The following is a 14,996-nucleotide window of genomic DNA, read 5'->3' as shown; positions in this document are numbered from 1 at the left end:
AACATTTACTGAGAGCCCTGGAAACAAGTTGAACTGTCTTTGATTGGGGTTTTGAAAGGAAGATGTTATACTGTGTGTGTGTGTGTGTGTGTGTGTGTGTGTGTGTGTGTGTGTGTATGCGTGTGTGCGTTGGTGTGTGTGTGTGTGTGTGTGTGTGTGTGTGTGTGTGTGTGTGTGTGTGTGTGTGTGTGTGTGTGTGTGTGTGTGTGTGTGTGTGTGTGTAGAGGCAGAGCAGCGCTGCACCCTGAAGCAGATGCAGAAGCTGGGCCGGCTGGTGGACGTGGAGGCCCTGCCCAGCCTGGTGGCCAACATGAACCTCCAGCAGGAGAAGAGCCGCCTGGACACCCAGCTCAGAGAGGCCGCCCGCGCCAAGGAGGCCAAGCACTGGGAGGTACTCACCTGTGTGTGTGTGTGTGTGTGTGTGTGTGTGTGTGTGTGTGTGTGTGCGTGTGCGTGTGCGTGTGCGTGTGGGTGGGTGGGTGGGTGGGTGTTGGTCCCTTGTTATAAAAACAGATTCGACCTAGTGGCAGCATTGTTAGCATTGTAGCATTGTTGCAGCTTGTTGCAGTTGATGCATTGATTTTAGTGTGTGTGTGTGTGTGTGTGTGTGTGTGTGTGTGTGTGTGTGTGTGTGTGTGTGTGTGTGTGTGTGTGTGTGTGTGTGTGTGTGTGTGTGTGTGTGTGTGTGTGTGTGTGTGTGTGTGTGTGTGTCAGGCTAAGCTGGACAAGGCTCAACAGGCCTTGATGGAAGTGACCCGGGCTCACACTGAACGCCTGGTGAAAAAGAACACCCTTATTTGCGGGAAGAGGAAACTGGAGGAACTGATGAAAGTCAGGCAGAAGAAAAAGGTATCTATAAACGTCTATGCAGCTGAGGGCTAATGGTGGGAACAATGTGAATTACCAGTGTAAGTCGCTTTGGATAAAAGTGACTGCTAAATGCCCTGAATGTAAATATAAACATTGTGTGTGAATGTGTGTGTGTTTCTGCGTGCGTGCATGCGTGCGTGTGTGTGTGTGTCTATCTGTGTGCGCCCGACGAAGAGGGGGTGGTTTGACGGCCAGCGGCTGCGGGAGGACCTGGGGAGGCTGCGGCGGCTGGTGCGGACCCAGCGGGAGGAAGCGCAGGTCATCAAGAGGGAGATCCACATCCTGTCCCGCAAGGGGGGCCCCGTGCTGCCCCCCCAGCAGCTGACGCCCCGACCACATCCGGCGGGGCTGCTGCCTCCTCTGCCCCTCCAAGGCGGCTTCGTCGGAAACGTCAGCCCCAAAATGTGGCGAACCAACCGGCGTGCGGCCCGCAGGACGGATGAGGGCCCGTCGCCTGGCAACCAGTCAGGGGTGATGTGAAGAGTGGACGGAAACTCAAATACACCAAGCACACAACGTCAAACGTTGAAAGAGGCTAAGGTCAACTCTGTCACCTGGTTGAATCACTATTGAGCGTGGAAATGCTTTTTTTTAGATGTAGTAAAATAAATGTTTGCTCAACCAGCCTGTCTCTGTGGTGATACGACCTGTGGGATCACCCGGTTCACTGGGGAAATAAGCATGACAAGGTCATGGTCTCTGTGTGTCCAATCCATGCATGTTTGTGTGAAACAATGATCTACTTGGCAGTGCACTAAGTGTTTTACCTAACTTTTGGTTGATTCTGTGATGGGGGAGGGAGTGTGTGTAAGTTGGCTTTGAGTTTGGGATCTTGACGTCGGCTAGATCTGTCTTTTTACGAATATGACTTGTGCTATCCAATCCCGCCAGAACACATCTATTGTCCATTTTGGCGCTTTTTGTGGTTGCATACACCCAAGTTAGACTGGGTCATAATCTGTTAGAGTCTCAGCGTAGTGAAGACACAATCAGGCCATGATCAGATCAGAAACCCAACTGCTTAATTAAAACCACGCCTCATGCCCAGAACAGAATAACATGCCTCTCAGGTTACATATTATACTAACAATGAAAGTGCATTGTGTAGGATTTACCCCTCCCATTCCAACGACGTATGAGAAGCTGCGGTGGCCTGTACCGGTCTGTTAAGTGCCAGTAGGTACTTCTAAAAATGACGTCATTGTCTACGACAGCATCAAGTATCCAAGAGTCAAGCGATGACGTTAAATTCTAATTTTGCATTTAGTTGTTTAGTCTGTACAACTTTTGGTCAAAGATTCCAAGTCAAATGCTAATTATGTCAACAGACATCAATATTCAGAAGAAACTATTGAAGTGGTTTCCTAGCTTCACTGAAGTATGGCATGTGATGTATGAAGTGTGAGCTTCACTGCAGTGGGTGGATGGATGGGATAGTGGATAGAAAACGACATTGGCTCTATTTTCAAGTTACACTAAATTATCAATAAAATTATATTTTCAATGCAATAGTATGTGGGTCTAATCATTTTGTGTGTCCAAACTCCGTAGTATTGACTATTCTGTTGCAGTTGTGCTTGTGAAACGTTTGGGGGCGCTAATACTGGTTTTGCATTTGTAACACATTTGGCGCATCTAAGCACCCTTACCTGCAATCATGTCGCTTATGCTAGGATTGTTGTTGGGGTTATTCTGCACAGTGTGTATATTTCTGTTAAGATTACTTTTAGTAGTCAATTCTGGTCCGAACTGTAAACCTGGAGGGAAAGGCTCTGTCTGCGTGCTGGTAGTAGCTGGGTCAGGTAATTGCTTCGTATTATAAACGTTGCCGATATTATTTGTAAATGATCATACTTCAGCAGCTGTACTTTTTACGCCTCTTGAAATATCAGCCACATAAATATGAACATCAGTATCTGCCAAGGTAGAAGAAGGTTGATGATGCCGCTTTGATGCATACTATCTCAGGAGATGATGGTTTCTCCTGAAATAGTATGTAGTCGTATTCTTTATACAACATTGTTGTTAGGTTGCAATAGTATTGCAAAGACACTACGGAAGTGTTGAGCGTTATTGTATTTCTTCAGTACTGATCTTGTAACAAACTATAAAAATAAACGAATTATAGAATCATAGTATCTGGCTCTGACAGCATTCAACGACGTGTGTGTCTGTGTCTGTGTGTGAGAAGTTGGGCGCATTTATGTGTTGTATGCAATTGCCTTGGTATCTGGCTTTGAAAGTGTGTCTCTTCTAAAACAAATATGACAATGATCCGTCATGGTATAACATTACACTTTATTCATTACACTAAATGGTTGGATTGGCTATTACATTTACCCGTAAACTCTTGGATAAGATTAAGAATAGTCTTTCCTTCAAGTCCCCAAAACTTGGTTCTGAGTCCCATAGTTTTCAGAGACAGACATTGGTTTCATTTGTCTTCCCTAGAAATACATTTGTTTTATTCATGACTGCATGTTTTAACAATACGTTGAACTAAAGAGTTGTCATGTGTGTCCTAAACAGGGGGCCACACTACAGAAATTCTCCGACTGATGGAGAGTCTGTCGCCGTCCTACAAACCCCGCCACTACGTCATCGCGGACACTGACCGGATCAGTGAGGAGAAAATCCGTGCCTTTGAAAGCGCCAAGGAAAATGCAGCCAGCGGGTCAAAGGTATACACGCCACGCCAGATAGAACGCTAAACGCTAAGTAAATGGGAGATAGTCTGGCATGAAAACAGCCATGTGAAAATCACCACCTCCAGCAGATGGCGTCATTGTAGTTTTTGTTTGAGATTCACTAAACTGGAACGGTAACCTGACGTGCCAGTAGGTTTGTTTCAAAGAACCATATGGTAAGTTGTCCTTGGAAATTGTTAGGAAAAGAGCATGCACTTTCGAAAAATACTTGGCAGGTGATTGTATGAACCATCTGTCCATCAGCGTAGATCAAGTTGTTCCTCATGGGACACATATTGGACTGAACCAACGGTAGTTTGGCCATAACTTAGGCACATAATTTAAGCCTTTCAAATGTGAAGCTGCCTCATGAGGCTAGATTAGAGGAATGGTTACCAAGGATAGAATGCTATGCATACATCTTGTTCATACTGGATCAGTTTCAATATGTATTTTTTTTTATACATTGTTTGAAACACATTGTCTGTCTGCCGACTGAAGTTGGTAACCATTGGGCAGAAGTGCCCAGTTAGTAGTATTGATGTGCAATAGCTCCGGCATTACTGATAAAAGGCAATTTTTATCTCCTCTAGTATACGGTCCACCGGATCCCACGCAGTCGAGAGGTTCTGCAGTCCTGGAGTTCTTCGTTGAAGAGTACCCTCAACGCCCTGCTCTACTCCGTACCCTTGGTCTTTAGACTCCAACCGGACGTGGTACGTTCAACCTGCCGCTCAACATTTGAATATTGATTCCAGACTGTGTGTGTGTGAGTGTGCGTGTGCGTGCGTGTGTGTGTGTGTGTGTGTATACAGCTCGTACAATTCCCTAGCTCACAGTTACGAGTACCCTCAATGGTGAATGGTCTCGAAGTAGCGTGCAACCCTAGTGGGCGTGTTGTTTGCAATGCTGACAGATGCAGAAGCTGACTGGATATCTGTAAAAGGCCCTCAAACTCCCAGCACATAATCACCCTGGCCCACTGGGAACACAGCTGTCTTCTTGTCCAGCGTTGTAACTCCAAAAAAAAAAACACCCTCCGCAGTCTGATCCAACCGCATTTGCCCATATCAATGGTTTTACCCGAAATATTATTGTTGTGCTCAAACTTTTAACTGCTGTGTCCATGACACTTTAGGCATGTCAAATAAATTGAAACCATGCATCCCAGAGAAACCAGTGGCCTCTTCTCCCAGCATTCTCTTCAGTTTGATTCTCAAGGCCCCCCCACCTGAGACGGTCTCGGCTGGGCCGACCATCTTCCACCATCTGGTCACAGTGCAGCTCTCCTGCAGCATATTTAATATCAGAGGCTGGTTTTTATGCATGCAGTTATGCTTCAGAGGAAACCTTGTCTTTCTGTCGGTACCTGTGGTTTCTGAGCACTTTAGAGTTGGAAGAGAAAGCTATCATTCTGGCATTAAGACTGTGTTGCCTAGCTGTTTTTTTTAAATTAGAATTCAGAACGGTGACATTCTGCCCATCTGTCATAACCAGATCAGGTGATCCAATCCCATCGAGGCAGGCTCAGTAATGGAGTGGTTGGAGATCTATTACGGCTTCAAAGATCATGCTCAAACACATCCGTCCTTAGATCTTGCCTTTGTGTTTCAGGCGACGGACAAAGCCATCGGTAATCTAATAAATCTTCTAATGCAAAAGCAACTGTTTCATGTGAATTAAATTGAAGGGCGCAGCCTCGACAATCCCATAAACAGGGGCACTTAGCGTTACCTCTTTTCACTGCTAGGCTGCCACCTGGACTCCTTCATAGCCCTCTATTTACACAGGTTAGTCCTCTAAGTAACGAGGCAATCGCACACTTACTGCAACCCCGGATTTAGTCCACGGCAGCCAAAGTGGCTTTTTTTCTTTTTTAAGAAAGTGCTTCAGATATCAAAGTGAGTACACCGTATTTCTTTCTTATTTGGACTCACTGACCCCACGCGTAGTGGAACATGGTTGTTGGTTTTAGAATCTCAGACTTAATCAGCATCGTGGGCCCTATTCTGTCTTCTCACTCCCTTCTCCCCTCCCTGTTCCCGCCCCTCCCCAGCCCTCTCCCTTTCCCCTGGTCTCCTCCTCTCTCCAGTTCCTCTGCACACTCCCCCCGCTGAGTGTGTTGTGTAACTGCAGGGGCCCGGCAAGAAAGGGTCCTGTTCACAAGATGTGTGTGTGTGTGTGTGCGTGTGTGCGTGCGTGCGCGGCTACATCAGGTTTCCTGTTATCTGTTTCATGGGGGAGGATGAATAGGAAGAGTGAGGCGTACGTGGGCGGAGCTGGGTGACTAAGCAGGGCCCTGGGACAGAGCAGGTCAACAGAAACAGATAACGCAGGAAGATCGAGTTTGGGTTGCGTTGCCTCGGGTCCAGATGAGGGCATGTCACTGTGTCCAGCCAGGATAGTAACGCACACGTATTCCCCACCACACCCCCTCTTCTGACACACCGCCGTGGCTAAAAATGGAATGTGAAAAAGAAAATTAATCATCTACTGCGGCAGGAATACACATTGATCTTCTTTTGAGTAAAGTGTAAATTCCACTTCTTCCTCTCCTTCTCTTTTTTTCTTTCCTCTGCGTGGAGAGATCCTGGCGCCACTGAAGCCAGGCGCCAGGCTCCCAGTAGCTTGCAGATATCTCATCTTTAACGGCTCCTCTTACTCCTGCTACTACGACGTCTGTCCCTGCCATTGCTCTGTGGAACGTCCGATCCAGTTCTTTCTGAGGCCCTAGTGACCTCAGCGTTGTTCCCACACCACCTCCTAACCTCCAACTGCGATGTCGTCGGCTGGCCGGTGTCGCAGAGCGGAGGGCCTGGGAAGATAGTGGTGTTGTCAGTTGTTTGTCTCGACCAAACGAGGAACAAACACTTTGCCACGGCAGCGGCAAACGGGTCAGGGTTTTTGCATGTGTGTTCCACATACGACCGGGGAATGCTGTGTTAGGAGGGGGTACCCCGCCCCCCGCGCCCTCAATCCTCCCCCCCCCGAGAGTCCCAGCCAGCAGACGTGCGTTGGGAACGCGGGGGGAGTAGAGGAGGCCGGTCTGGGGGGGTTGTAGAATGCCGGGGGGAAAAGGGGAGAGAAAGCGGAAAAGGGGGGACCCCGATCGGTTCTGGGGTATGTGCGTGTGTTCTCCATAAAAGGGCATTTTGTGAGCTCACACTCCTCAGTCACTCTATAGACCGACGGCTCCCCCACCACCACCACCACCACCACGTCCATTAACTCCAGATGTGTGGGTTCATCCACCAGGCCTGGGTTACTGTGGTGTGGGGTTAGCCAGTAGCCCAGTAACCTACTTATCTGGGGTCAATCCTTTGCTCAAAACATCTCCTTGAAGACAACCGGGAATCAGTTTATTTGTTATTTTACATGAAAATCGTTAATTATATTATTAAGTAATTTCACTCTTGACATTAAAGGGATATTTAACAACCAGGTGTGACTGGGATTAGCCATCTAGGTGGACAGTCCCACTTGTGATGTCACTAAGGCGCAGGGCAGACTTTCAATGAATGAAAGACGCTATAAAAATGTAATTTATTATAGTTTATGCCCTTTCATTTGATGGACACGTTTATCCAAAGTGCATACATTAGTATGGGTGGCCCGGGTGGAAACATGTTGCCTCCCAAATATAAATAAAGCTTTGTTTACTTTTCAGCAATTGAGTGTCCCATGTAGAAAATTTTGAGACACATAAATAAACCCTTACTTTAACAATAAATAAAAACGACAGGGTAAAATGCATCAGAGAACGTCAAAGGTATAGGATCCGGGTTTCGTTTGTAGAACTACTAGTACGGGACAGCCTGAAGTCCTGTGGTAACAGACCACGCACTTGGACAACCGCTTCTGTGTTGTTTAGCTTGTGTAGGCCCGCAGAGCCAGCCCTGAGTCACGCAGGAAGGCGCGGGTGACATCGGTCAGAGGCCAAGAGGCAATAACGAGCCCGTGGGTATTCTCCTCTGTGTGGAGCTCGTTTCAAGAAGGATTCTCGTCAATGTGTGGTTGGTGGTCCCTCCTCCCAGAGGACAGGCCTGATTGGCCCATCTGTTTTACCTTAACCCTCGATGAAAGCAGCCATGCATGCCCTCACAATGGCCTTGTCTGTTCATTGTTGACCAGGTGCTAATCAGGGATCTGGTGATACGGTGGCCCTGTTGTTGTCAGGTAGTCAGGTATTGAAAGTGGCTCGCTGGGAATCACCTGCTATCGGGTTACCCGTCTGTCTTTTTACGTCACCGATTTGCTTAGTATAGATAGAGCATTTGAACTAGGGTGTTACTTTCCTACGATTTTTTTAAATTTTACTTTCACTATAAAAGTATCACCTTGTGGTTTCTGAGGCATTTTCCATTATGTATGACATTTTATAGACTAATGATTCGTAGGAAAGAGGCATGCAGGTCAATGACGAGGAAGTAGATGTCATAGACCAAGGCCATGTAAACATACAGTAACGTTGATGAGTTAGTGAGCACCGGTTTCTGGGAACAGGCAATGACCTTAGTCATCACAGCAGGCAGCCCTTCCCTCATCCTACCAGCTGCCTTCCCACAAACCCCACACCTATGATTAACCAATATGAAGTAACTTTCAAAATTACTGTGACCTACATTTTGAACCACCCCTGCCATAATGAAAATTCCATATATTAACACAAATGTAAAAAGATAAAAACTGCCACGGCAAGTTGTCATTATAGAACCAGCGGTATATTTTGAAGTGCGACGGACGAAGATTACAGTCTTCAAACCAAAAAGCAGGTGTCAGGTAGCATACCTGTTAGCTGTCACGCTTCTGCATGCCTTCCTGTAAGCCCAATAAGCTAGTATTGGCTAACGTTCGGACCACTTCAGCTACTCATGAGTTTTTTGGATTCTCTTACAGGGGAAAAGCAGAAGCAATGACTTACAGTAAACCAAGAATCTATCATTATAGATTGCGCTCTTCTGAGCATTAGTCAAATACTGTAGTCTCATGTATCCCAAACTATAAGGTTGATATTACGTGTGCGGCGTGCGTGTGTGCGTGCGCCATCCTGATTCTGACCATGCTTCACAGGTTGATAAATGGACAAGATTTGCGCAAATAAACCCAGTGAACTCTCTCCCGAGGCCTCCAGAGCTGGCTGGCCAGTGGTCTTTCAGCTCGCGCTAGAATGGGTTCCAGTGACCCAGTCCCCGGATAAGGAATGTTCCAGGGTCAGCACTTCTAAAGAGTGATTGAGCAGATTTTCTAAGGGGGAAATTGTATGGGTCATGTCATATGATGTTTGAGATTTCCCACCTATCCCAGAGAAGACTGCGTAATGAGTATTAACCTATGCTACTATGTGTTAGAGAGTACTAGGTTGTACCTAACACCTATACAATATAAAAAGTGTGACCCAACACTAAACTCATAACGGCACATGTTTTTGATGTTTCTGATTCCTTGTTTCGTGAATTACATTGTAGCACTTGTTTTTGGATCTGAAGTTCAGGCTTTTTGGGGTGTGGCTATTCGCCTAACAAACACTGGTCACATACTTGCTTGTGGTCCCTCATCATTTAGTACACTCTTTTCATTTATCACTCCTGTTATTGTGCTTGAGGCATTTGCAACCCCTGCACGAATACCTCCGGACCGACCAGCGGGTAAACAATGTCGCTGACGCCTTTCCAAAGGCCGCGTTTCGATCCGTGCGGTCAGCACTTCACCAGCGGTCGACAGCCTAGCCTCATTGCCACTTAGCTGGACCAACAGTTGTGTGGGAAATACCAACCCCCATATCAACAAATCTATTTAGAATCGGTCACATTTTGAGGGATGGTCGGGAGTTATTGGGACATGGCTGGCGATGCTTCGCTGTGTAAAAAGATTGTGCAGAAGTTTCATGGTAAAACTCAATGACCTTTGCTGCTGCAGCCCTTGTTGAGTTTAAAGTAACGACTTAACAAGTTAACACATCAAAATGACAATGATATGTAATCAGAGATTAAAGAAGGAATTGCTCAACTGAAAGGATGGCTGGCAACAATGCTGCAGGCAGTATGTTCTGTGAAAATTTGCTTTTGGAGTTGGGACGTTTGTTTTATGGCCTGTCTATGATTCACTATTCGCAGAGTTTCCCGGGCTGCCAGATATGAAACACATTGGCACAGAAACATAGCATGCTGGAGGTATGGACGCAAGCAAACCTACTGTATCAACTGAGATTGTACTAGACTTTCCCCAACCTAAAAGCCTTGTCTTCTTTCGAAAAAGCTCATATACCAGAGCCGTGCTAAAACACGGCTAAATCTTGGGGTTATATTCTAAGACGATGCTCTGGGCTCATCTTGCACTCTTGTTCGTTCAGTGTACTCAACCTGGCAACCCACCTGAGCTTTGATTCTAAGGAGAGGAGGTCAGGCATAGACACCTCTCCAATATTGTGAATTTCGAAGTACTTAATTTGCAGTACTAATTTTTAGCGCTCGGTGTCAATGCAACATATATTATTTTTAAGAAATTGTGAATAGAATGGCAACTTCCCATTTTACCTGTAAATACACTGTGGAAATTACAGTGTGCCTGAAAGTATCGTTTGTGAAAAGAAACCGAATAATTATACAATGGCCAGGCGCCAGCAGCCTAGCGCAGAGGGAAAGGGATATTACAGCTGTAGCATGAGTGCAGTCTGCCATGTCTGTGCAGCGCAGACTTTAATGATGACTTCTCCAGACAATTCAGGGCTTTCTCTCTCTCCTTCTCTCTCTTTCCCCTCGCTCTCTGTTTCTCCTTTCTCGCTGTTTCTCGTAAACCCCCCCTCCAAACCCCACCTCATCTGCCCAACTCCCTGTTGATCCTATTTAGCCCAAAGCCAGTTCTTCATCTGATCGCTCACCTTTTGCTTGTTTAAATTGTCTCTCCTTCGACCCCCTCACACTCCCTGGTTAAGCCCCCGGGCTTTTTGTCTGAATCACCTGTCTAAAATGTCTGACTGTCTCCTTATTTCTGTCTCTCTCTCTCTCTGTATCTCTCCTCTCTCCCCCTATCTCTTTGTCTGTCTCTCTCTGTCTCTCCGTCTCTCCGTCTCTCCGTCTCTCCGTGTCTCTGTGTCTCTGTGTCTTATGTCCTATCCCCTCTCTGTGTCTTATGTCCTATCCCCTATCTCTTTGTCAGTCTCTCTGCCTTTCTCCTCTCTTTCTCTCTGTCTGTGTCTCTCTCACACCTCTGTCTGTCTGTCTGTGTCTCTCTCCCTCTGTCTGTCTGTCTGTCTGTCTGTCTGTCTGTCTGTCTGTCTGTCTGTCTGTCTGTCTGTCTGTCTGTCTGTCTGTCTGTCTGTCTGTCTGTCTGTCTCCTCTGTCTCTGTCTCGGTCTCTGTCTTGAGGCTGTACTTTCATGCTCAACAGAGTTCAGCACATTCCTCTGCTTGGAGAGCAAATTGAGCTGAGGCCCTTCTTAAAAGAGGAGGGGGTTCTTACTTTTTGTTTGAAAAAGATTTGTATTTTCAAGAGTGAATCCACCTGAAATTGTACACGCTGTTTCTGAGACATTCCTTTTTATATTAAAGAGGCAACTGGCTGGATATATTGGAGGTCTACAAATCTACAGATTTGTGTGTCCGTGTGTCCTAAGCTGGGGCTCCAACGAAACACACATTGACCTGTGCGTCGACAATTATCTTGCATGTGAGCTACAGCGCAAAAATAACCATCAACAGAAGACAACCACTTTACAACACTTAGTATCAGCTGACCCTCATGTTTACTCATTTCCATATTACACCAAAACATAAAGAGATAAACGCAATGCAATGTTATCCGCGATTATGATAGCGAATAGTTTCCCTCTCCAATTAATTTTGACGCCCATGGTGTTTGCTGTTAAAGTAAAAAAAGATATTTACAAAAAAGATAATTTCATTTTATCTTGGATAACAGACTGCCGTCCTATTTCTCAGCCTACCCTAGTAGGCTGTAGTGGAAGTGCTCACACGCCCACACAGCCATACAGTTGGAGACGTTTGATGCTTCCCCCCCCCCCCCCCCCCCCCCCCCCCCCCAACTGTGTTTCACGCACCGCAATATTCCTAACCGTAGCCCTGTTCCCGGGTGGCTCCCGGTAACCCGGTCTCTCTGTGTGTCGTTGTTACAGGTGCTGTGCAACGGCCCGGGTACCTGCGTCCCCCTGTGCGCGTCGGCGCTCCTGCTGGGGGTGCTTGGGCTAAAGAGGGTCCTGATCGTCTACGTGGAGAGCCTGTGTCGGGTGGAGACCATGTCGCTCTCTGGGAAGATCCTCTATCCGGTGGCCGACTACTTTTTCGTGCAGTGGTCGACTCTGAGAGACAAATACCCCAGATCTATTTTCCTCGGGAGACTGGTTTGAAAAGTCTGAATCGTGTGTGGAACGTATTCTGGACTGAGCACCATCCTGGGCAAAGTACAACTTTTTTTCTTTCTTTTTTTCTTGTGGAACGCTCCGTCAGAGCAAACTCTTATAGATACAGGTCTGTATTTTTATTAGTGCTTTCTAAATTTAGTTGACATGAGATCGTCCTGGTGTTTGGGTTTTGAAAAGAACCAGGTACATTCCCCAGGGCCCGGAACCTGAACCTGGAGGAAGCCCACCTGTCACTGGTCTCGGTCACTGGTCTCGGTCACTGGTCTCGGTCACTGGTCTCGGTCACTGGTCTCGGTCACTGGTCTCGGTCAAGGGACATTCAATAAGAGGTACGATGACGTACACAGACACAAGGAGGAAGGACTTCTCTAAATGTTTCCACCAAGGACGGCCAGTACCACTTTTTCCACTGCTGACAACCATTTCAAGTCTTTTTAGTACCGGTTAATAAGATGTGGAAACGTGACCCGAACCAAAGTGTTCCATTAACTGACAAGTAAAGACTTAACCACACGTCATGGTGGTAATATAGGACATTAGAATTAAACTATATTTATCCCATAGAAACCATTATAGAAGATGTATGAACAATATTAGAAGGCTAAATGGTTAAGAGCATCACAATGCGAGTTGGACCACGTGCAATGTTAGAAATAAAGGTGATTTTCATCATATCATTTGCTAATATACCAATATCTCATACCAGTACACTACAGGTCCTTCCCTCAACTCTTTCAAGCAAATTTGGGAACCATTTTTGTTGTTACTTATTGCACCAACTTCACCAAGGAAGTTTTCTCATGGTGACTGTAGTGCAAGTGGTGCACAACAGCCCATAATAACATGTTTTATCGCCGGTGGCAGTACGTGCTCATTACTGACATAGCTGTTCTTATTTGTCTCAACAATTTTATCAAAGCCTTCAATTAATATAGTAGCCAGCTGTATGTAGGCAAGCTACTAAATGTTACAACTGCAATTTGAGTGTTGGTATTATTTGTAGCTGTGGTGTTGAGTGTGGTTTAATTAGTCACGGTAGCTGTTGGGAGCTCTTTGCTGGTAAAGTGTCGGAGAGAGGGGGAAAAGGTATAAGTTTCCCATAATTCCAGTCGGACCAGGGTTCATGTCGTCCCCCATTCTTGATGAACCCCCATCACAACGCTTTCAGAAAGTGTCTGGGATCATGGGAAGGGATCATTTATGTTTGGGTGTGGCCAAACCAGCCGATATATTTTCTTAGTATGGGCTGTGAAATGTCAGCTACACACAGACACATTGACACTATATGTGCCTATTATGGGCTTTACAGACCCAGTGATTTACCATTGAAAAATACACATGTTGCTCTGGCGTCAATTTCCCAGCCTCATTTTGGTAAACATGAACACATGCTTAGCTTGTGGTGACATCTGATCTATATTCAACCTAAATCTTTTTTTTATGTAGTAATTTAAATTATCATAGTAGAGAATGCAGACTCCTACTTTTTTTTTTTTTTCGGTTGAACCATTTAGATATACCAGCAGGACTCACTTATTGAAGTATATCAGTCTACACTTGTTTAAGACGAATCCCAAAAAATAAGTGAAACTCCGTTGTACTGATTTAGGGAGCTGTTTGTGTTCGTTGGTGTTCATGTTTGTGTTCATGAACATTGTTTCTACTGTTTGTCTTAACTTTTTTCTGTCCATTTCCCGTTCCTGGATGTAGAGCGGGACCGGAAAAGCACATGGTCTAAATTAAGAGCTCCTCTTGAGCGACACCAATAATGGGGTGAAAGAGATTGGAGAGTGCAGATGAACACAGGGCTGTGGTGATTCATAATGTATACTTATATTTAATCATCCGTGTGGGATATGCACACACAGCTGGTGTCTGCTCCACGCAATAACTTCATGTTTTTGCACCCAGTATGCAGTCAAACATTTACAATATAAACATCTGTAGTTGCATTTTTTCCCCACAATAATAGGACACCAGTTCGTTCCGTGTGGACGGTGCAGTTGAAACATGAGTGATCCATGACATGAACATAGAGACGACAGTACAGGAATGCGACTTCACTGGGAGTTTTCTGCGGTCACCGCACACAGAACCATAAATGATACCCTTTCGACGGCCCGTCCGTCGTTTACCATATAATAAACTGCCACGCCTGTATCACCACGAATTATTACCGGGGCGTACAGGCTCCGTAGCCCCGCCCTCATCTGCGGGTGCTGCAGGCGAGGCCTCCGGTGTAGCTGTTGGCAAACGACCCACTTGCAGGGTCACGAAATCGCCGGGAATGAGATGAGGAGCACGGTGGCAGACGTCCAACCGGAGAGGTAATCTGAACCTGACTCGGGGAGCCCTTGAGATGTCTGCCATGTATGTGAGGTTGTTCGGGGAGAAGGCAAGGCCAGGCCAAGTCGGGGCTTATTCCAACCTGTCTCGTATTGGTCCTTGGATTGTCCTCAAAACCACCACCACCAAGGCTACAACATACACACACAGGCAATTGTTTAAAGGGCTTCTCCATGATTTGTAAAAGGAAAATAAAAAGGGGTTAAATTAGTTCTCATCCGTTTCCACGTTATCACACTATACCCCGTGAAGGCAGAGCAGGATTATTATGAATGATGACTGAGTCACAGTAACCCAATGCTTATCGTTTGAAATCAGAGCAGCCCTTATTTGGCTGACGACCCACTTTTTTTTAAGAATTACACCCTGGCCCTCGATCTAAGAAGCCGAGGGTAGCTCAAACAAAGCAACCTTTCTCTGTTTATGAATAAAAAGTACCGTGTTACTGATTTCCAGCCGTTATGTGATATATTTTTCATTCAGGCCTTCTTCATTCAACCATGGTGTGGCTATAGAAAGACATCCTAAATCTGCCATCCACTGTTTACGCGGTTTATTCAAGTTGAGGAAATATGGAAAGACCAAGGACTGGCTATTAAAGGCTACTTTAAAAGGGATCTCTTTATGGCTCGTAGTAATCCCCATGTTATTTGTGATATTAACAGGTACACAATGATTGCTAAACAGCAGCATACATAGGCAACACAGCAGAGACCC

The 14,996-nt window shown here is 45.9% G+C and overlaps 2 protein-coding genes across 2 annotated transcripts in view; both read left to right on the top strand.

Annotated features, from left to right (window-relative positions):
• Nucleotides 1-2,395, top strand: part of LOC132452937 (cilia- and flagella-associated protein 44) — an 18,311-nt gene extending 15,916 nt beyond the window's left edge. Inside the window, 3 exon segments of the mRNA XM_060045772.1 lie at nucleotides 225-391; nucleotides 715-849; nucleotides 1,045-2,395. Coding sequence (XP_059901755.1) covers nucleotides 225-391; nucleotides 715-849; nucleotides 1,045-1,350 — 608 coding nt within the window. The 3' untranslated portion in view covers nucleotides 1,351-2,395.
• A 94-nt stretch (nucleotides 2,396-2,489) lies between these two features.
• alg14 (ALG14 UDP-N-acetylglucosaminyltransferase subunit) lies at nucleotides 2,490-14,729 on the top strand. Its single transcript, XM_060045660.1, has 4 exons — nucleotides 2,490-2,672; nucleotides 3,400-3,551; nucleotides 4,151-4,273; nucleotides 11,688-14,729. The coding sequence occupies exons 1-4, from the start codon at nucleotides 2,528-2,530 to the stop codon at nucleotides 11,916-11,918; spliced, it is 651 nt and encodes a 216-aa protein (XP_059901643.1). The 5' UTR covers nucleotides 2,490-2,527; the 3' UTR covers nucleotides 11,919-14,729.
• The last annotated feature ends 267 nt before the right edge of the window (nucleotides 14,730-14,996 follow it).

This window comes from Gadus macrocephalus, chromosome 23, assembly GCF_031168955.1.
Source record: "Gadus macrocephalus chromosome 23, ASM3116895v1".
Lineage (NCBI taxonomy): Eukaryota > Metazoa > Chordata > Actinopteri > Gadiformes > Gadidae > Gadus > Gadus macrocephalus.
Note: the sequence above shows the minus strand (reverse complement) of the source record. Positions and strands in the feature narration are given on the sequence as shown.